Consider the following 23,472-nt stretch of genomic DNA (forward strand, 5'->3'; position numbering starts at 1 on the left):
TCAGTTGACCCTCTAGTTCTGCTGTTTCTACTGCCCAAAGTCCTCTTAGTTCTTTACTTACTTCTTAATTCTTATTATTACAGTTTAAATGATCATCAACCTTTATGTGAGCTATTAGAAAAACCTCCTCATTCACCTTCCTTCTTCAGTATTCTTTGGAATAGCTATATCTACTAGCAAAATCATCTTTCTAAAATAACTATCATGCAATATGATCATGTAATTCCCCTCATTACACATTTGTGAGTGCTTCCAGGAAATGTTTTCTCATAAAGCACCATTGGTTGGTTAGGAGTGCTTTATACTTGTTCTGATAGCACCCTGTAACACCTAATCATGATGTATTCAACATTCCTAGTATATTTGACAAGTCCCCTATTAAGACTGTATACTCCTTGAAAGTAGGAACTCACTGTATTTCAAGTACCTAGAGTCATTCCTACTTCATAGGAGGCTTGCAGGAATGATTTTTTCAAATGAACTTTCCCTGCCTCACTCCCGTACCCCTACTTCCAGGATTCACCTACACAGTAAAGTCCAAATCCTTTAATGTAAGTAAAAGTTTATTCAAAATCTTGTTCTAGTACCTTTCCAGCTTTGTCTTCTGCCACTTCAGCCTACAAATTCTATGCTCCAGCCAAGCTGAGCCAAATGCTCACCGTCAGGGTGGCATCTTGCTTTCTCACTCTCTGTGCTTGGGGAGATACTGTGTTTTTGCAGAAATAACTTCAACTACCTTGTTTTTGTAAAACTGGTGGGTTTTTTATGAGTCCAAAGTGACTCATAAGTATGGTCCCCTATGATATTTATATGGTTTTGCAGTAAAAATTGCCAAGAAGCAACACTATTTACCACCATCTGATCTATTCTATTTAGCAATGGCAACCCAAGCCTGACCTACATTTAAGATGGATGTTCCAAAGAGCTTAAGGACACAGTTCCTAGAATCAGTCAGCCTGATTCTAGTTCTGACATTAACATCTGGCTGTGTGGCCTTGAAAAAGTAAGGCGCTTTTCTTTATGCCTCAATGATCTCATCTGCAAAATGAGGTAATAATAAACTGAACTCTTAGGGCTGTTGTGAGAATTAGATAAGTAAGTAATGAAATAGATAACTAAATTAATTAGATAAATAAATAAATAAATAAATGGATAGGTAAATACTTAATAGATTTCTGCCATCATTGTTATTATTATTTTTTATCGCCAAGTGCTCAGATTGTTCCTGGATTCATAGCCAGTTAACAGATATAGGGAGTCCAGGCTGGGGAACAGGTTGGTGCAGCAGTTGTATAACAGCGGATCACGCGGGGCTATGTTGGTAAAGGTATGTAACAGATGGACATGTATGTCTGGAATGCAGGCAAGACTTCTGTGCTGGAAATACAGATTTGGGAGTCGTGTCATCAAAACAGAGTTAGCATAGGACATCGAGGGAGAGAATGGAGGCCCTCAGATAGAATGTGTACAATGGGAAGAAAAGGATCGAGGAGAGATACCTAGGCTCACTAACAGGCCTCTAGGTGTATAGATGCCAAGTTCAGAAAGGGACACCATGGTGGTCCGTGTCATTGTGAGTTAATGCTTAGCTAACAGATTGCTTATTATTTATGGAATGATTTGACATGCCATTTTATGAACAGCTTAATAGCATTTTTTGAATTATAGGAATCTTACTTTGATATTTAAAGTTTACATTTCATCATCAACCATTTGTAATCTAAACACATCTTCATGACATTTTCATCATTCCAAGGCCTTATGATTTAAACAGGCTTTTTTTTTTCAAGGTAAATGATTAAATTTGAGCAAAAGATGACGATTTTGATCAAAGATAAGCACTTGTAAACTGATTCATAGACGTCTTCCTTTACTGAACATTTTACATACTAAAATATAACACGATTCTATCAGTATTCTTAAAAATTCATCTACTGCCAGAAAATTAAAAAGCAAACAAGAGTCTTCTTTATGTAATAGGAGCAGGATACTCATAGGTGACTGTAGGTGAATTCTCTGACAGCCAGTAAAAATCAGAATCTGTGTGTAGTACTTACCTTGCCTCTTCTCCTCTCCTCACTTAAAGAGAAAAAACAGAAGCAAAAGCAGCCCAGGTTTTTGTGATGGCCCACCAGGGCTTAGGTGCCTAGAAGCTCTTGCCTGGGGAGCAATAAGCTTGTCAGGAAGGACACACTATATTGGTGCGTGGCATGAGAAGAAGCACTGGTCTGTACAGGCACCAACCTCCTCACCTCCCCCTGCCTGAGGAAGTCTGAGTACGACTCAACCTTGAGTGTCTTTGGTGGAACAGGAGTTCAAGACATTTTTGTCTCCGGACCATGAGCAGGCACTCACAGTGCATTCTCGGGCCAACCATAGCCTGTTCCCAGGTGTGGCTCTTAACCGGGGCGTAGTGTTGTAACAGATGCACAAGGATTATCCCAAGTATAGCCTTTTATGGTGTCCTGTCAACTGCACTGAGAAATCTGAGGCAAAGCAGGGCTCTGGGTGAGGCTGTGAGGGGATGGTCTGAGATGGCTAAGAGTGGGAGCAATCATTTCCTTAAAAGCTTCTATGCTCTAAAGCTGAGAGGTCAAATACGTTTTAATTTTTGTGTCAATTCTGACTAATTGATGGTGGCTGCTGGGAACAAGGTGTTGATAAGGATTCTAAAACCTATTCAGGCCTCTGGGTGTAAGAGGGTTGTAATTAACCTATGTCTGCCACAGAAACATAAAAGGAAAGGAGAAGAATGGTGTGCGAATATGTATTTACCAACTCTGTGCGAATAGAAGGTACAGAAATTTGCTCAAACTTATAAAAAGGAATAAAGAGGTATAAAGCCTGCAGTGGAACCCAGGTTTCTGGACGTAGAGTCCATATGGCAATGTGTACAAATAATAGTGTATACTTAATGCCTCATAACGATAATAGCTGATATTTTTAATTTGACATGCTATTCACCCCTGCAGTGAGATCTGTCTACAATGGATTCCATTTCTCTGGAGTAAAAAACAGCTTTCCCCTCAATTTCCTGTGATACCTTTTTACAAGGGCTTTCATGCTCAATTGAAATTTCTGCTTAGAGCTATCATCAGACCTCTTGGTAAGTTCATTTGCAGTTCCCACCATCTGTGCTCCTAACTCCAGGGACAGGTTAATGGATGGCTGTGGTATCAACCAAGAATCTCAGGGGCAGTTTTGGCACGCACGGTCCTGACTTTTGCCATTTTGTAAATTGAGGCTGCAAGGCTCATGTCCCCGCACAGGCTGCAGTGCAACTTCACAACGCTGCTGGGAGGATTGAGCTGCAGCGAGGGGAACGGACATGAGGTATAGAGAAGATCCTCAAGGCAAGAAAGATTAACTATTGGCAGATTCTCCTGGGAGGCTTGGAGAGCTTACTCCAATAGCCCAGGGGTAGGGCTAGAGGTAGGAGTAGTAAGATATTTGGCCAAGGCAGAGAGTATAGAGTCTCACCCTTGTTTTACTCTGATTCCAGAATTAACCTCACCACACCTCACACTGGAAAGGAGCGCATACGTGCATGGAGCTTTCTATTCAAATAAGAAAAAAATATTTTCTGAAAAGAGATATTTTCAGGGGCGCCTGGGAGGCTCAGTCAGTTAAGCGTCTGTCTTCAGGTCAGGTCACGATCTCAGGGTTCCTGAGTTTGAGCCCTACATTGGGCTCTCTGCTGTCAGCACAGAGCCTCTTTTGATACTCTGTCCCTCTCTTTTGCTGCCCCTCCCCTGTTGGTTCTCTCTCTCTCTCTCTCTCTCTCTCAAAAATAAGTAAGCTTAAAAAAAAAGAGAGAGATACTTGCAAATTCAGTTATTTTCATGTTGGATGATTTGCTTATCTCAGTTCCAAACCTAGGTAGTGAAAGGAAATAGATTTAAGGAAAACCAGCCATTGGCTGCTCATCTGTCTCTTTCAATGGTTTTATTTAGTTACTTGCTAATAACTATTAAACTGTGTGTCTGCCAAGAGCACGGACGGGGAAAGCAGGTAATCAGTCACAGAGTTATCCAGTTTCAAATCTCCATCCTCAGTCCTGCTTTTTTTGCAGCCTTATGATGTCATTTATCTTTCTACTCCATTTTAAATGAAGAGATCAGAGGCAATACAATGCTGTACAGTCTTTTGATTGCCTGTCAGAGTAAGTTGTACAGAGTGCGATTGCTGCTAAAAGACATAAAACACACCTTTGCAGGCCAGCCCCCCGCTGGTTGAGATGAGCAGTTGGCTTTTGTCTCACGTGCCTCCCTCAAGCCCTCCCTCCAGTCCCCATGCTTCCTCTGTGTCCCCCACTCTCACACCCATTCAGCTCCGAGATGCAGCCTCAGCGTCTCCTCTGCCTTCTCTTAGTAAAATGCTTGAAACCAATTCAACCCAAGCTGTAGCTGACGTCTGATACGGGCATGGGAAACAACAGTTCATCTCTGCATGTTCTGCTTAACTGTGTTGCTGCCCTCTTCCCAGTGACGAACTTGTCTTGCAGATTAATCTTCCTTCTCGGTACCCTCAACCTCTCTCAGACCCAGAGGTCCCTCCCTCGGATCTTTGAAAACATGAACTCCTGGCACCAAATTTCAGAATTTAATGGCCCAAATGCCACATGCTGACAAAATTGGGTGATGCCAATCATGTGCCTAGAGTACTTAATATTACCTCTTCCTGAATTGTGTAGAAAGCTCCACCTGACTGGCAGGGGTGCATCTTGGCATCATGTTAGTGTCCCTCTAACCCTGCAGCTAGAGCTCTTGTACAAAAGCTTGGGTTTATAATTCCAGGTCCCATCTGTTTCTGGGCTGCTCCCTGAGTCAACTATGCAGGACTGAGCCGAGACCCTAGACCTGGTCGATGTATCCTTTTTGGCTTCCAGCAGTCTCCACAGTGCTGAGTCTAGTTGTAAATCGTTAGTTACCATGAACACCGAAGAACATTTCACCCAACTGATTCCTTCTCCCTGAGGACTTCGTCGCCGAGTTTCATACCACTTGGTCAACCTCACCAGTTGTTTCTTTTGAGTCACCTTTGCTAGATCCTGACTTCAAATATCAGTGTGTTCTTGAGCTCAGTCCCTGGAATTATTCTCTTTTCTATCATTAATTACCCCTTTGGTGTTTGTTCTCATCCAGTCTCATGGTTCTGAATGCCAGCTACACAGTGATGAACCACAAATGTGCACATCCAGCTTAGACCTCTGCTTGAACTCCAGATTATGTATTCAACTGCTCACTTGACATTTTCACTTAGATATCTGATAGGTATCACCACCACTGTAACAAAGAACTAAACTCCTAATCTCTACTGCCTACCTTGGCCGACTTCGATCTCTGCCTTGAGTATTGCTCATCTCACTTAATTGTAATTTCATATGTTCAGATGCTCAGTCCAAAAACCATGGGGGTTTCCATGGTAGATAGTCTGTTCATTATCAATTTTTCCTTCCACCCATTAAGATGTGGAGTCTATGTCCCCTCATCTTATATGTGAACTGGCCTTATACCTTGCTCTTCTAAATATAACATGGCAGATGTAACACTGCGGAATTTCCAACCTAGGTTTTAAGAGGACAGGCAGCTTCTTCCTCCTTCTTGAACTCAGTCACTATGTAAAACTGATTACCCTGAGACCATGGTGCCATAATAAAGCCTAAGCTCACCACATGGAGAGACCATGTGGAGAAAGATGCTCAGTCACCACAGCTGTTCTAGCCAGCCCCAGCTGAAGCACCAGATGTGTAAGCACAGAAGCCATTTGGACATCACATAGAGCAGAACCGCTCGACCGAACCCATGCCAGATTGCCGAATATGACAAACAGTAAGTTTTTTAAGCCAGTAAATTTTCCCCAGCAGTAGATAATAATATCCTTGCCTTCGTTCCTTCCTTCTCTCACAATCCACATCCAATCTATAAGTTTGCTGGCTCCACTTTCAAAATATATCCACGATATAACTGTGTTTTCATCTCAGCGGTTACCACTTTGAATCATTATAATCTTTTGCGTGTTTCCCCACGTTCCTCCCTTGTTCTTTCATAACCTATTGTCAACAAAGAGCTAAAGACTTTTCAGAAATTTAAGGCTGCCATGGTAATCCTTTGTTTAAAATCTCCCAAAGGCTCTCCATTTCACTCAGAGTGAAAGCCAAAGTACTTGAGTGGTCTGCGAGGCTTTACAGGATTTGGCACCCTCACTTCATCTCTGCCTTCTCCTCTCACCTACTCCCGGCCCTCAGCTTTGCTCAATTCTACTCCAGAAACATTGGCTCTTTTGCTTTTTATTAATAGTTGGGTGTGCTTTTGCTTTAAGGACTTAGTGCTGATCATCCCTCTGCCCAGAATGCTTTCCCCTCAGGGGAAACCTTACCTGCTCCTCACCTTCTTCAAGTCTTTGCTGAAATATCACCTTCTCAGCTGGTCTTCACTCACCACCCTGTTCAAAGTCAGATCACTTCTCACCTTCCCACTCCTATCCCTCTTGCCTTCTTTTACTTTTTCCATAACACCTCCTGCTTTCTAACATAGAGCTTAACTTAATTATTGATTTTTCTTTATTATCATTTACCTCACACTTGAAGGTAAGGCCAAGGAGTTTGGTCCATTTTGTTAACTAATGTATACTCAGTGCCCTGGACATTGTTCAGTTGGTGCTTAATAATCGATAAACAACTGGATTAGTGATTCTATGTTTCCTTCTCCTCCACTAAATCTCACTGAGAATCTCCAATATAGGCTGAATTTGGTAAATCCATGAATCGGGTCTGTTTTCTTAAAAAAAAATTTTTTTAATGTTTATTTGTTTTTGAGAGAGCTAGAGAGAGACAGAGCACGAGTGGGGGAGGGGCAGAGAGAGAGGGAGACACAGAATCTGAAGCAGGCTCCAGGCTCTGAGCTCTCAACACAGAGCCCAACACAGGGCTCTAACTCACGAACCATGAGATCATGACCTGAGCTGAAGTCGGACCCACTGACCACTGAGCCACCCAGGCGCCCCTCAGTCAGGTCTGTTAATAGAGGCTTAGAGATAAGTTGTCCTTCCAGGCTGGAGATGGTGTGGTTCATTCAAATTGCTGATATCAGAAATTCTTCTCCAAGTCTCTATCATTTCTCAAAAGACTCTCAGGACTGACCCCATGTGAAGTCCTTCATTTCTCTTTACCAATTTGTGTTGGTAGACAATGTCTAAGTACTGTCTAATTACGAATTGTCTAATTACTGCCTGCCTGCATAAAGCTGTTCTTTCTTGCTTTTTGTTTATTCAGCATTACATTTTTAAAAATAATTATTTAATTTTTCAGTTAAGTGGATGCCTAATATTACTTACTTCTTTCATAATCTCTTTAAGTTTTTTCATGCCATGTGTTTCCACTTTTTTTGACCTAATTTAGCCCATCTTTTCAAATACTGGTTATGTAATTTTTCTTTCTAAACACTTTAAACATGAGATTCATTATCTTGAGTTTAGGTAGTAAAGAGTAAAAAAAATAAAAGGAGAAAAAGACAATCTTCAGCAAATCAAGAAATCAGCGGTTACAATTTGACTTCAATTCTTCTCGAATTCTCATAATATCATGTTAATGTCTCTACCCTGATGCTGTGAATAGTTTTGTTAAGAGTTGCTAAGCAGTCTGACTCCAAATGCTATTTTAGACCTGATTATCTGTTATCTGTGGGTCATCCTCTACCTCTTTTTCCCCTTCTTGATACATACACTCTGATACATTTACCATACTCAGACTCATTACCATTGGTTCTCCTGTACTCATTGATTCTCTCTGTTAAGAGTTTGGAACACAGAACTGTCCCCTCTTTTATTGTCATGTCCCATGCTCTCTATACGAAAGGACAAAACCTGGGCTTTATTCCAAACGATTCTGTTACTATTTGTAGCTCACATACACGATGCCCATTCAAAGCATTGACAGCAGCAAAGCGACTGAATTATAGCTTTAAATACGGAGGGACAGTTATTGTCTGGCAAGCGCCATTGTCTTACTACTGGCTCACTAATCTGTAGTCAGAAGAAATGCCATCACTACGCATTCCTGATTACTTATTTTATTGCATTACTTAAGGGCTCATAAATTTTGACTCTTCATTTTTGAAGATTCGATGACTTCAGCAGCTCTCCTTACACGCCCCCCGCGGTACACTGAGCTCCTAATCCCATCATGGCACTGACAGGCCACTTCCTGCAGTCAGCCCTGGCAGTTAACTGCTTCACCCCACTAGGCTGTGGGCCTGCGCTGAATGCTAATGAAGTTGCCTTTTTTAGAATACTAACTTTTCTAATAACCGCGGTAACTAAAGAAGTGTAGTTCCAAGGATGAAGGGTTATACCTATTGAATTGGTTTTTGTACAACAGCAAGCACAAAAAATCCTCATTGTTGCCTGTTGTGTGTGTTTGTGTGATGTTTACCATATACACTTGGAAAATCTGGCTTTTAAGTCTCTCTCTCTCTCTCTCTCTTTTTCTTTTGGTTATAAAATTCTCATTAAAGAAAATTTGCATTAGGTATTAAAGTTACAAGAAAAAAATCACTCATATCCTTCCTGTTCAAAGAAGTGCAGCTAATATTTGATCTTCATTTTTTTCTCTGCATGTTTGTTTCATTTATTAAATAGTTTTGGTTTTCTGCTTATATATGATGCTTTCATAATTATATGCTGTTTATATAATTTTGCTTTGCTGGTTTTTCTACTCAAATCTTAAATTTTTCCCGTGTCAGTATGAACAATTCATGAACATTCCATCTAATGGATGTGCCATACCCATTATTGTACAACATTTTGGCTGGATCAGTTTACTCAATATTTTAAATAAAACTGCAAAGAACATCTTAAGAATAATTTCACATATTTTTAGTTATTTAAATATTTAGAATTATTTTCTTAGATATACCTCTGGAAATGGAATTGCCTAGTCAAAAGATATGAATACTTTAAGATACTGGATGGGGTTTGAAGGAAAAACATGAATAAACTTGATAATAAAGCCTTTTGTTTCTGGATTCAAAAATAAACAGCAGAATACCAGAGTGCTAGAAATGGGAATCAACGAAGAAACGGTTTAACTCGATTCCTTCATGTTATAAAAAAGTTAGACTTAAAAGAGGTTGTATTGCTTATAATCACCTTGCTGGCATGGGCAGGTAGTAGCAGATACATGATGTGGTTGCAGGTTTCCTAAATTCCAACACAGTGCTCCTTCTAATGACCATGGATATCTTTTCAGAACTGAGTGATTCTGACATAGAAGCAGAAGATATTTCAAACAAATATTAAAGTGTAAACCATGAAACACTGCAGTTTCATTTGCAATGTAATATGTTTAACTCAGAGCAACCCCCTTGTCCTTTTATTCCACCATACACTAAACATAAATGAAGAGTGTTATCACTGTCTGGGTTTGGAAGAAAATCCCCTTGTACCCTAAGTATTCTGATATTTAACAATACCAATAAAGTTGAATTCTTAATTGTGCTATAATTCCATGAGAAAGAAATTTTGAAAGTTTAATAGAGTTAGTTTCCAAAAGAACACATTTTTGTGAGAAGCGTTCATCACACGTGGCTAACTCATGATCTAGTGAGACTATGCTGTCGTTTTTGCCCTCATCTTTCGAGGCATCGAAAAAAAGGGACATTTCAGGATTTGCTTTTTAGCACTTATAACTCAACTTGGGAGAATTATTCTTGCATTTAGTTTATGTAATTTTTATAAGAAAATTTGTGGACTGTTTTCTAATTAATATATTTAAAGCCAAACAAAGTTAATAAACTTATAAACTTCATTTTTTTTTTACAGTGCAAAACTTGTTCATAATTAAAACTTTAAAATATCTTTCTAGGGCCGCTTGGGTGGCTCAGTCGGTTAAGTATCTAACTCTTGATTTTGGCTCAGGTCAATCCTAGGATCATGGGATTAAGCCCCCTGTTGGGCTCCATGCTGAGTGTGGAGCTTGCTTAGGATTCTCTCTCTCTCTCTCTCTCTCTCTCTCTGCCCCTTTCCTCCACTCACACATGCTCTTTCTCTCTCAAATAAAAATAAAAAAATCTTTTTATAACAACATTTTCTATTAGTTTATAATTTGTGATAAGTATTCTCAAACTTTAATTGACCAGGAGAAAATACATTTTTATAAAGATAAAAAAATTACGTTTATAAAATACTTATACGTGATTTTAAAATCATTTACCTTATAAAAGTGAGAAAAGATGACAGAAGCCAACAAGCTGTTTGGCTTCTCATTACTTCAGTCCTATCCATCTAGATTGTGAATATTCATTTCATCTTTTCTCGTCTCCCCATTTTGTATGTACTCAGACTTTCTTCTACATTGTGACACTTCTCTTCTCACTATGTTTTTTCTTATTTACAAGATAAACGGTCCGTATGGTCACAAAGCATCCTTGCATGTGTGATGGGAATGCTATGGTAGAAGCCCTTGCACAGAGGAGCAGTAAGTGAGGTGGTACAGAGCACTAACTTCTCAGGAATGGACATAATATAAAGAAATTCCCATCAATCTTGACACAAGCAAGTCCATAAATATCACTCTCAATTGTACTTTAAGAAAAATGGGACAGGGGCACTTCACTGGCTTAGTTGATTGACTCTTGTTTTTGGCTCAGGTCATGATCTCACTGTTCATGGGTTAGAGCCCAGCATCAGGCTTTGTGCTGACAGTGCAGAGCTTGCTTGGGATTCTCTGTCTGTCTGCCTCTCTCTCTCTCTCTCTGCTTCTCCCCCTCTGTCTCTCTTAAAACAAATAATAAACTTAAAAAAAAAAGAAAAATGGGACAAAACCCTAGAAATTTAAAACTCCCTCTTTAAAATTAGGGAAAATATTTCCCTTCCCTTCTTTTTCTTTGGGCATTTAATTTAGAAAATTTGTCACTGCTTTGGGGAGAGGGGAAAGTGGGTGATGGGCATTGAGGAAGGCACTTGTTGGGATGAGCACTGGGTGTTGTATGTAAGCCAACTTGACAATAAATTATATTAAAAAAAAGAGTGGAAAAAAAAAGAAAATTTGTCATTGCAAAGGGGTTCTTCCTTCTTTGAAATGTATGTAAATTCCTTTGAAAACTAGATAGGTCTGTATGACCCAAGCATATCTTTTTTTGAGGACATGGGAGCCATCTCTTTGAAAGGTAAGCATCAAAAAGTATAGAACCTCTATCTTCCAGTTTGTGGGAGGGTAGGAATCTAACTCTGGTGTTCGTGGTTGCAAAACTACCTGTCATAAAGATATGAGAAGTTTAATTTTTGTCTGGATAAAGCCAACTGCCAATTAGTTAACACAGATGGTCACCCCAATTACAGATGACTTTATGATGAACTACGCATGACAAATGATGCTTTCAAGTCCTCTTACTTGAGGATTAGCTATTATCTATCTTGAGAACATGCATAGAATGGGTTATGTCTGCTTTGCTATATTAAAGGGTGAGATTTCTTTCTGTTTTTGTGAACTCTTAGCAGATTATCTGTGATGTGCATCACATTCTGGGTGTTCATTTAATAAGAAAAGTGTTTTCCTTCTTTACAACTATGTGGAAAAGATTTCTGGGTTGGGAAAAGATTTTTTTTTTAAACTACATTAACAACAGTGTAAAAGGAGGGTACCATTCCCACACTAAAGGTGTTTTACTTTTTGATTTATTTAAAAGTAGGACTTTAGACACATTTCAATTTCTTTTATGATCCTTCCATGTAGCCTTGGGGAAAAGGAAATATATCCTGGAATTTTGAACTTAATATGTAGATTGAGAAGGCAGATGAGACATGAGCCCTTGGTGGGCAAACAAAGCAAATAAATAACCCTTTGAAATGAAAAACAACCAATTTCAATTATCTTAGGTTGGAAGCTCAGGGACCCAAATTCTCTACCAAGGGCCATCCTCAAATAAAAGGTCACTAGATCTAAAGATAATGACCAAAAAATAAAATGATGAAAACATATGAAATCAGCACTGACAGTGAAGACATTCCATCTTGTGAACAAGAAAAACACTGTCTTTTGGAAGATAAAATCCAGAGAGCACCTTCCTCCCAGGCAGAGAGCACTTCTGCAGTGACCCAACAATGAGAGGTGACCACCATCCTCCTACGCTTTGTGGGGACCAGTGGTGCTTCTGCTGGTGCTCTAACTTTAATACCCCATTATGCAAAGCAAGAAGAGCACAAACATAGTAAGACACAAAGAGCATATAGCATAAAAGGCCATAACTCTTGTGTCCTGGTAAGGAGGCTTGGGTTCAACAGAAAATCCTGTCTTCACAAATGAAAGAAAGCAACTATTTCAGGACCCGTTGTAGCTTCTAAAGTACAGTAAATTGCAGCTAGAAGAAAAGAGTTGCATTTCTTCATTTGTACCTGCTAGCTGTGAGGAAGAGGTGAAATGTCAGCCCCTTCTATCCCATGCTAGGTTTCCCATTCCTTTTCCATTTCTCCCCATCCTAGAGGAGTGTTAAGTAACAGATCGAGGCACCTGAGTGAAAAGTTGGAAACAACAAAGCATTGTCTTTTTCTTCTGGTCCTTGGGGCTGCGTAAGTAAACTAAGTAGTCAGCCCCTCTTGCTTTCTGTCTCCTCCTCACATGCAGCTAATACGGGTGATGTGAATCCAGGCTGCTCTGTAAATCTAGCCATCTTGGAACATCACTGTTTTTGACTTTCATGCAATTTGTCGAAGGATGGTAAACTGCCTTGGGAGAAGCAGAAAAAAAGTCTGTGTTGTTATTGACAGACTTCATGAGGAAAGTACCATTAATTGAAAAATATTTCATGTGCATGAGTGTGTATGTGTGTGTTTATTGTATAACTAGTTCTGAGGGTAGTATCTACCAAGCTGTTTAGATACTTTCATATGTGATAAGTTTTTCTGAGAAGGGAGAGTTATGGAAAAAGTTTCTTATCACAAATTGGAGTACTTGCTTTTAATAGATGGTTACATAAATTATCATGCATCCCTTTTCTCTTTGACTGCCAGGAATCCCATAACTAAGTTCGATGCTCACTTGTAATACCTTATTATTGCATAAGTTTTCTAAGTATAATTTGCTTGATCCTATCTGCCACACCCCACCCAATTCCCACCTAAGTCTTGATTCTTATTATTAACCTCTTTTTAAAATTGGTTGCATGATTTTGCTTCCTTTGATTTTATCATAAGTTATCTGAAATCAAACAAATAGAATCATAGTCTTTCAAAAAGCCTTAGTTATGGATTCTCTAAGGAATTATACCATCTAGTCTCCCTTTACAGTTACTGTGTTCTTCCCATGGGCAAGAAGGTATTTATTCATGGATATTTATGCATTAAAAAATAACAAAAACACTGCAAACAGGCCATTCCTTCACCTAGCAGAAAACAGCCTGTAGCAGAACTATTTTAATGGGCATTATGCCCGTATTTCTATAACTGTTTTAAATTAAAAGGTTTATAACTTACATTTGTTTAATATTGAAATATGAGGGACATACTATAAATTAGCATAATCTTTTTCTCCCCCCAAAAGTATCTTTTTAGGCGGTTATAGAAACTGTTAACCTATTTAGCTGACTGTATGGATTTTAGCAACATCATCATAGCTCAAGGCTCCTTTAAAATAACTTCTTAAAATAATTGATCATAGACCTTTCTCTTTGAATAATCATAATAATGAGAATCACTAAAATTTGTAGAGCATCTATAACACTTCCAGTCCTTAAATATGTCATCGTTCAGGAAACTCTTATTCCTCCTTCAAGCAGATAAAGAAGCAAATGAAGAAGAGACGGAGTTCATGTCACTGAAATTGCTGAGCCAGTTTTAGGAGGCAGTCCTGTCTGACACCATTTCCACCAAACATACTCACGTAAAACATCTGCACAGTTTTAAGCCACCCACAAAGTGAGTACTGGGGACCTTTTCTGGTTCAACAGCATTTCATGTTCGCTTGAGAAGTGTGAATTGAAGAGAACTCACCTTCAATTACCCAGATATATATATATACTCAGCTTTGAGTTTTAGAAGTGGACTTTTTCTCTTGTGCATATCTGCGACCACACTTTTCCTTGCCAGTAATTTGATTGCCCAAGACTGAATCAGGAGCTAAAAGAGACTGCGATTGCTACATAGACCCAGAGACAACTTAATTTCAAGTTGAAGCTTGTAGGCATGTCAGTGCTGGGGCTTGTGTCCATTTTAAAAGGGCAAAGGCATCAGCACAGGGGGTGAGAGGAACAGTTCCCTGTCCTCCTCACATTCCATTTAAAAACCACAGAGTCCATTCCTAGATGGCTTTCCGCGTGGGCCCACCGGAGTAGGTAGGTGAAATGGAAGCCTTTACCAGTGCAAAGGGAGGCGCTGATACTGAAAGTATTAAGCTTCTGAAAATGTATGTGTATTATCCTTGATATTATAAAAGGAGACAGAAAATAAATAAAATAACCAATAGCTAACTGGTAAACATTCCTCAGCAAACAGAGCAAGTCAGTGAAGTGGAGATATCCAGGATGCTTTTCCTCCATATTGATTTTTTGCTATTTTGCATTAGGTGAAATTAGCCTCTATTGCTTTCATTTCATATGATTTCATTTCAAGGTCCTAGGGAACATTTTGGGTCACCTGAAGGTCCCTCTTCTCTATGTTGTGCCAGAGTGGCCATGAGGATGGTAACAGAACTCACGTAGGTCAAGTGGTAAACAAATCACCAGAGAGATTTTGCTGCAGAGTCACCTTACTTGGCCCAGACGCTGAAAGTGTTTTGGTCATTGAAAGTCCTATAATATAACCTGCATTCATGTTATCGCCATTAATTGTGGTGATCTTAAAATGGTAATACTATAGGTCATCCTAAGACAATCGTAAGGGAGCCTTAAAGTTACTTGCAGTGGCAATCTGGATGTCCATGGTTGTCTCTGTGAGGTGGGAAGGTTGCTAAGAAAGGCATCTGTATAATAACCACAAAGCCATATTTGGGAATGATACCTAGTAATATCCATGCAATGAATAGGATGACACTGTGTTTATGTGTCTCACTGCCTTGTGCTCCCTGTGACTGGGAGGGCTGCCTCTAGGTGAATGAAAACCTGTTCTTGGTCAGCTATGATAAGTAGTATCTTTGTTCTCTGGTTGTCAGTTTTACTCACATCAGAGAGGAAAGGTCTGTCTCCTTTACAAGCAGAAACAAAACCATCATACAATTATTCTCATTTAGCTATTATTTAGCATTAATTGGGACTTGGCATGCTGGGAAACTCACTTCCTGGGGGAGGATTTTATTGTAGAGCACCATAGATACTGTGTAATGTACATAGCACATTCGAAGCAGCAATTTATTAAAAGTCACAATATTTTCCCTAGAGAATGGATTTGCTATTCACCATTAGGACTAGGTCCAATATTTATGGAATGTTCACACATGATTAATTACGTTTCATTTACAAATAGCCTCTAATGGGAGACATTTTTATTACAAGTGCTATTTTAATGAATTGTCTATCTTTATGAATTCCTGTAGAAGACTGAAATAATTTCTTTTCCTTCCTTTCCCCAACCTTACCCCTGAGCCTGCTGGGGCTTCTCATGTCTTTCTTATGTCTTCTATCAGACTCATGTGATCATCCCCTCACTTGTCTAAGCTGGAAATCTTAGCCATATTTGTGACTCACTCATCCTTCCATCCCATTGCCAATTGCTCACCATATTCAAATGGCTCCTTGTTTTCTGTAGAATAAAAGCTGAATCTCCTTAATCTGATAAGCAGGCGTATTAAGATCCTGACAGCTTGAGCCCCATAGCATTCCAGTTATCCGTTCTTTGCCTTCACCAAGTAGACTATACTAGTTCTCACCATGAGATGCTCTTCTTTAATTAAGTGTCTATTCCCTGGTCACATTTTCTTTTGCCAGCATGCTCTCTTTTTCTTTGCCTATGAGTGAATGCCTGATTGCTCAGAAGTCAGATCAAACGTCACTCAGACTTCCTCCTCCCCTCCCCTTAGGCAGGATAAGTTACTCTCTCATTTGTTTTCTTATAGAACTGTATGTATACTTCATTTATGTTCCTTATTTGTGTGTACATTTAACTCATGAATACCACAGTAAATATTTTAAGGCTTTAGTATGTTTTTAAAATTTTTTGTGGCTTCCACATATACTGTGTTAATTCAGCACATGATAAATGCTTGGTGAAGGCTGTCTGGCTAAACTGAAAATCCTGTTAAAAGAAGTAACAAGGTTAAGGGCTTCTGGGTGGTTCAGTCGGTTAAGCGTCCAACTACAGCTCAGGTCATGATCTCATAGTTCTTGAGTTCGAGTCCCACATTGGGCTCTGTGCTGACAGCTCAGAGCCTGGAGCTTGCTTCGGATTCTGTGTCTCCTTCTCTCTCTGCCCCTCCCCAACTTGTGCTCTGTCTCTCTATGTCTCTCAATAAATAAATAAATGTAAAAAAATATAAAAAAGAAATAACAAGGTTATCCCTCAGTGTGTATTCCATGTAAATACTACTTTGCGGTTCATGACAGAGATGAAATGGATGCAGGTGAAGGAGAAAGTCTGATAGCAAATCATATACATCCCCAACAGGGTAAAGAGATCTGGAGACATAACAGTTTAGGGCATGACGGTAAATCAGAGGTTACCGAGAACCCGAAAAATAATTTATTTTTATTTAATTTTGCTTTCTCCTTGCCTTGTGGCCTTGGCATTTGCTATGTCATTTGCCTTGACAAGCAGTGACCACAGTGCCTAAACTATAGTAGACGCACAATAAATATGTCTTGTATGAATGAATGAACAAATAAACAAAGAAATGAAATTATTCCAGCTTTCTCATTTCATGGATAAGAGACCCAAAGTTACAAAGAACAGGAAAGCAGAAACAACCTCTTTTCAAGCTGCCACCATATGCCTTGCACTAAGATTAGGTGCTTTTGCCTCAACTATTCATTTTATCCTGTCAAGAAAATTCTACAAGTATTATGTGAGATAAAGAACCTGAAGCTCAAAATTTGTGCCCCATGATCACAGAGATTGGTTGTAACTCTGGTTTTTATACTGTGTAGTGTAGTCTTTCCTTTGCTACCTGCTGTCATGGTAATCATGGACAGTGTAAGTATTAGTTTTGCTGGGTAGGAATCTCTGCTTTTTATAATCTCTATGCTTAGATAGGGGCAGGTGACTAAATATGCGGAGCAGTGATCTGGCGGCAAGATCACTAGAATTGAAGGCTGAAAACCAGTGTTCAGTTCCTAATCTTGTTATCTTAGTTTGGGCGAGTCCTTTATTGTTTTGGAAACTTAGTTTTTTCATTTATAATACAAGGCTCATAATACAAACCTTGTGGACTTTTGTGGTGAACAGATAAATAGTGACTCTGAAAATACAGTGTGTCTACATAAAAAGGAGTTATTACTATTATTAAGCTTATGTAAGAATGAGAAAGTGTGTATAAAAGGGTGTTCTTAGACGTGCATCCCACTCTCTTTTGTTCCCTTTGTTACCTCTTTGTAATTTCAGTACAACCCAGCCTTCATTTGAGTAAACAGATGAAAACAGGATAAATAAGCATTTCTCCACCGATGTAATTTGTATACAATATATCAGATTAAATGAACTTCTGCTTTTGATTCTTTTCAATTCACAATTCAACGTAATTTAGTAATAGAGAAATAATAGTTAAAAAGACATCTGTTTCTTGTCACAAGCTTCTATTCTCATAAGAAAATCAAAACAGTCCAAGAACAGGGAAAATCAGAAAATCAACATCACTGCACAGTGGTAACTCTTTGATGAGAAAAAATTTAAAAAGCCACCGACAGTTTGTTTTGTTAATTATTAAAAATACGGCTTTTGAAATGTTCTACATTAGAGGCAGTTCTATACATACATTTAAAAATGAAGCTGATCACAAAAGAACTTGCATTTTTTAAGTTTTTTGTAAAGGTATCCTCTACCTTAAACAAGGTACAGAAAGTATCACTTCACTTTGGCTGGTGACTTCATTTTGGACCTTTAATACCAATATTGTCTTATGATCATTTATCAAATTTGTTAAGGCCTGTCCCTTTCCATTTTTATACAAATTTTTAAATTAAAATGAAGTAAATTCACATAGCTAAAATAATATGAGCAATTAAGACATATTTTCAATATCTGTTTTATGATTTTTAACGGTCATGCATTAGAGAGCCCTGGGGCATTAGCATGGATAAGACCTTGGCACTCATTTAATTCTGATCTTTTTTATTTCACAGCTTGGGAAATGAGGCTGTGAGTGGCTGAAAGAAGGAGATACGCTAGTTCTCAGAGAACCAAGATGAAAAAAACCAGCTCCAAGCTATCTTTTGAGTACTCTTCTTACTGTACTATGTTAGAATATAATCAATTTTGACAAGTAGAACTCAGTTCTCCTTTATCCAAATAATATCAGGTTAAAAAAGGGGGCCTTGCTCAACACTTACATTAGTTCTTTGGATGTGGATACTGATGGAATGAAGACACATATCTGGGAGACGACCAAATAAATTGGATGACAGGAGATCTCAATAGCTTGGAACAATTGGCCAAGTCTAACAAAAGGGGATTTAACAGAAATGCAAAATTGGCACTTAACAGTACAAAAACCAGTGGCAAAAGTTCATGAAGTGGGACATATGGCTTAGCAACAGAACATTTTTTTTTTTCGAAAGTCGCTATTAAAAAAATTTTTTTTAATGTTTTTATTTATGTATGTATTTACTTAAAATTTTTTAATGTTTATTTATTTTTGAGAGAGAGACACAAACACAGAGGGTGAGTGGGGGAGAGCAGAGAGAGAGGGAGACATAGAATCTGAAGCAGGTTTCAGGCTCTGAGTTGTCAGCACTGAGTCTGACGCTGGGCTCAAACCCATAAACTGCGAGATTATGATCTGAGTTGAAGTCAGACACATAACCGACTGAGCCACGTAGATTCCCGTTTTTACTTATTTTTGAGAGAAAGAGAGACAGAGAGTGAGCTGGGGAGGGGTAGAGAGAGAGGGAGACACAGGCCTCAGGCTCTGAGCTGTCAGCACAGAGCCTGACGCAGGGCTCAAACTTGTGAACCCTGAGATCATGACCCAGGCCAAAGTCAGGAGTTCAACCAACTGAGCCACCCAGGCACCCCCAAAAGTGGCTATTTTTAAAGAACTAAAAGTTCTGTGAGCTTACTCTTGTCCTCTTATCCAAATGAACTGAATTTTACTTAACATGATAGACGTTTATACAGAACAAAAGAGAGGCTAAATACAGTTTAATTTTATCTATCGAGCATTGAGATTATAAATGTGGACACTGATAAACTGGGGCAACAAGAGGGGAAAGACTGGAATGTTAAATTGACTCAGATCCAAGTATATTAGGAAAGGTTAAAGGTATTAAGTAGGTCTCTTTGGAGAAGGGAAGGACTACATTAGTTGTTTTAGAGAAATAGGGGTGAAATGAGCATATACTTTGTGACAAAAGAGGCTAAATGATCAGGCGGAAAGAACTCAAGGTATGGCATCAGACAGCATGAGTCTGAATATTGGTGCCATCATTCTTACAAGTTGTGGGACTTAGGGAAAGTCCCCAAGAAAATGTGTATCAGGGTCTTGATCCGTAAGATAAGAGCAGCAGTATCTACAATGCAGGATGGTTACGAAAATTAAATTAAATCAAACTCCATGAAAAATACCTACAGTACATGGCATGCAGTAGTCACAAGGTATTGTCCTTTCCAGCACGTTGGCAGGTAAAGTCATGAAAGATTTTTATTAGATTTTATTTGAGGAATATCTTGTAGAGGGGTTGTTTTAGTGGAGATGGGAAGGTTAGGTGTACAGATTCCTGCCAATCCTGGGTGTCATATCTATATGTTGATTGTCAGCATTTTATTGTACTTTATGCCAGGAAGGATTGTTCTTTAAAACATTTGATTCCTTATAAGGTTATGTTGCTTTTTAAAGTTGCAAGAAGTTTCCACTACTATATATCATAAAATTGCTTACTTACCTATAAAGTGCAGAAAGGGGCCTCTTGTTTCCAGGTTTTGGTCTGTATGGTTTGGGTTCTCCTGCCATGTTGATATCTAAAAGCAAAAAATAATATAGCACTGATTAGGAAAAATTAATCCACTTGAGAAAAATAAATGATGAGATTTTTTTTCCTTTCGCCATTTGCCTATACAAATGTTATATGCTATTCATTTATTCAACAAATATTTGCTGAGCATCTACTTTAGGCCAGGCACTGTTTGAGATATGTCATGTACCAAACAGGTTAGATTTATGCCTTTGTAAAACTAACCTTCTACTGGGAGGAGAAATAGATGGCAAACAACAACAACAGCAATGAAAACAAACAGAAAAATTCGTAACATATTAGAAAGCAATAAGTACTATGGAAAAAGACAATGTTGAATGAGGTAGAGAAATCAGGAATGCTTAGTAAAATGAATAAAGAATGAGATATCCTTCTTTTTTTGAATGTTTATCTATTTTGAGAGAGAGAGAGAGAGAGAGAGAGAGAGAGGAGAGAGAGAATCCCAAGCAGGTTTCATGCTGTCAGCATGGACCCCGACGTGGGGCTCAACCCCATGAACTGAGAGATCACAGCCTGAGCTGAAATCAAGCGTTGGACGCTTAATGCACTGAGCCACCCAGGTGCCCCCCAGATATCCTTCTCAACTGGGTTTTTGCCAGAAATGTCTCAGTTTGCATACACATTTGAATGGATCAGAGCTTTGTTCTTAAGAGGAATTAATTTAAATGATAATATCTTTCATCTATGTAGAAAAGGCGTGTAGAAGAGTGGAACTCTAGAGGATACCAGGCTTACTGAAGGAACAATACAACACACACACTCATAAACTAGAATGTGCAGTTATAGAGTTCCTGGGTAGTCAGAAGAAGAGAGTACAACTTTTGCCTTTGTGAACTAAAATCATGATAAAATCTCTGGGATAAGGCAATAAGATGCTTAAGTACCTGACAGAAGAGTATTTGCATACAACTGCCCAACCTCTGTCTTAAAGAAATGTGTGAAACAGTTAAGGGATTGGAAAGTTGGGTGACAAAGGTTTGGAAAATCACATAAAAACCAAGATTTAATAAAGTTAAAATTTCTAAATCATGATAAGAAGGAAAATCTATATCAAATATATCAAAATAATGTTTGGTTTTTTTGACATTATTTTGATAGAAAAAAAGGAGAATACTTCTCTTTCTTGTACAGTGGACTAAATACACTGGATTAGGGAGGAATGAGTGACCCGGCGGTGAAAACAACCAAAATTTCTAGATAAAATACAGCTGACCCTTCAACAACACTGGTGTGAACTGCACAGGTCCATTTATATGCAGATTTTTTTCAATAAATACAGTACAGTACTGTAAATGTATTTTCTCTTCCTTATGATTTTCTTAACATTCTCTTTTCTCTAGCTTACTTCTATTGTAAGAATACAGTAACAAGAATACATGAAACATACAATATATGTATTTATTGTTTATGTTATTGGTAAGGTTTCCAGTCAACAGTAGACTATTAGTAGTTGAGTTCTAGGGGGAGTCAAACATTATGTGTAAATTTTTGACTGCACAGGGGCTCAGTACCCCTACTCCCATGTTGTTCAAGAGTCAACTGTATAATATATCTCTTTTTTAAAAAATACAACATTGAGGGGCGCCTGGTTGGCTCAGTCGGTTAAGCATCTGACTTCGGCTCAGGTCATGATTTCACCATTCGTGAGTTTGAACACCACCTCAGGCTCTGTGCTGACAGCTCGGAGACTGGAGCCTGCTTCAGATTCTGTGTCTCCCTTTCTCTCTGCCCCTCCCCTGCTCATCCTTTGTCTCTGTCTCTCAAAAACGAATAAATGTTAAAAAAAAAAAACTTTTTTAAAAAGTACAACACTGAGCTAGTAAAAAAGTAAGGAGTTCATAGAAGCCTATGTCTGAGTCAAAGCAGGAAAGGAACTCAGATGGAATTGGAAGACTGGCTCTGGCTTAGTCCTTGAAGACACTTACTGAAACCAGAACTTGAGCTTTAGCTTTTATGTCCTTGTGAATTAGAGGGGACAGGGGACAGTGCCCACATTAAAGGGTATGAACCATATAATTACTGAATTCAATACCCATATGGGTTAAAATCTTTAACTAAGAAAAAAAGGAAACTTCATCCTTCTTCCTAATAAGGAATATCTACAAAAAATTCTCTAGTAAATGTCATAGTTAATAGTGAAATATTGGCTACATGTTCTTTAACATCAAGGTATTTGAGTACTTAATTAGCTAATTTTTATATTATGTCTACACCCAACATGGGGCTCAAACTTATGACCCTGAGATCTAGAGTCGCATGCTCTTCCAACTGGGTCAGCCAGGTGCCCCTCATGTCAAGAAATTTAGAAGGGTATTCACTAGTACCAATTCCGGATTTCATAGTGCATGAAGTAAGACAGGAAAACAGTACCAGAAATGGGAAGGAAGAAATTAAACTGTCATAACTGTTGATAATAACTGGGTCCACATAAAAACTCCAAAATATCCATGGACTATTACAATTAATAAGAGAGTTTAATAAACTTCTTGGGTTCAATGCCAATATACACAATTCAAATTCATATCTCTACACAGAAATGCATGTTTTAAAAATATAATTCTAAAAGATATCATTTGCATAGTATAAAAGTAAAGTACCTAGGGATAAATGCATTATAAAATTTTAAAGTTGTTTATAAGGAAAATTATATACCTATATTGGAAGATTTTATGGTTACCTCACATAAATAGAGAAATTAGAAAACTTGATATTTAACAAACATTTCAATTCTCCTGAAGTTGATTTATTGATTCCATATAATGTCAATAATATCACCAAACATTCTTTTTATATCTGTGTGGAGTTGGTAAGTTAATTCTGAGATTTACATGACAGAGTAAAAGGTCAAAATAACCACTTGGAAAAAAACCCAAAGGTGGCAAACTTGCCTTATGCAGACTTATTTTAAGCTACAGTAATTAAGACTATAGTATTTGTACAAAGATAGAAAATGAAACATTGCAACAGAGTAGAAAACTCCCAAACTGAAACACGCATATATGAATGTCTGAATTATGACAGAAATAACATAGCTGATCCGGGATTAAAGATAGGCTTCTGAGGCTGTAACAACTGATTACATTACTGCGAGGATAAATATGAACTTGAACCTCTACCTTACACTGTACGGAAAAATAATTAATTACTATCAGATTAAAACCCTAAATGTGACAGGCAAAAATATATAACTTTTTTTATTAAATTTTTTTTTAAGTTTTATTTTTCGTATTTGAGAGAGAGAGAGCGAGAGAGCGCATCAGCAGGGGAGGAGCAGAGAGATGGAGACAGAATCTGAAGCAGGTTCCAGGCTCTGAGCTGGTAGCACAGAGCCCAATGTGGGGCTCGAATTCATGAGCAGTGAGATCAT

General features: G+C 38.4%; 1 protein-coding gene across 9 annotated transcripts in view; it reads right to left on the bottom strand.

Moving 5' to 3' along the window:
• The window catches only part of RALYL (RALY RNA binding protein like), a 704,475-nt gene that overhangs the window by 132,829 nt on the left and 548,174 nt on the right, over positions 1-23,472 (bottom strand). For all 9 annotated transcript variants that reach the window (XM_027064307.2, XM_015080486.3, XM_027064306.2 and 6 more), the window contains one exon: positions 20,016-20,091. In XM_027064307.2, the coding sequence (XP_026920108.1) occupies positions 20,016-20,091 (76 nt within the window). The remainder of the gene's footprint in view (positions 1-20,015; positions 20,092-23,472) is intronic.

Source organism: Acinonyx jubatus, chromosome F2, assembly GCF_027475565.1.
Source record: "Acinonyx jubatus isolate Ajub_Pintada_27869175 chromosome F2, VMU_Ajub_asm_v1.0, whole genome shotgun sequence".
Classification (NCBI taxonomy): Eukaryota; Metazoa; Chordata; class Mammalia; order Carnivora; family Felidae; genus Acinonyx; species Acinonyx jubatus.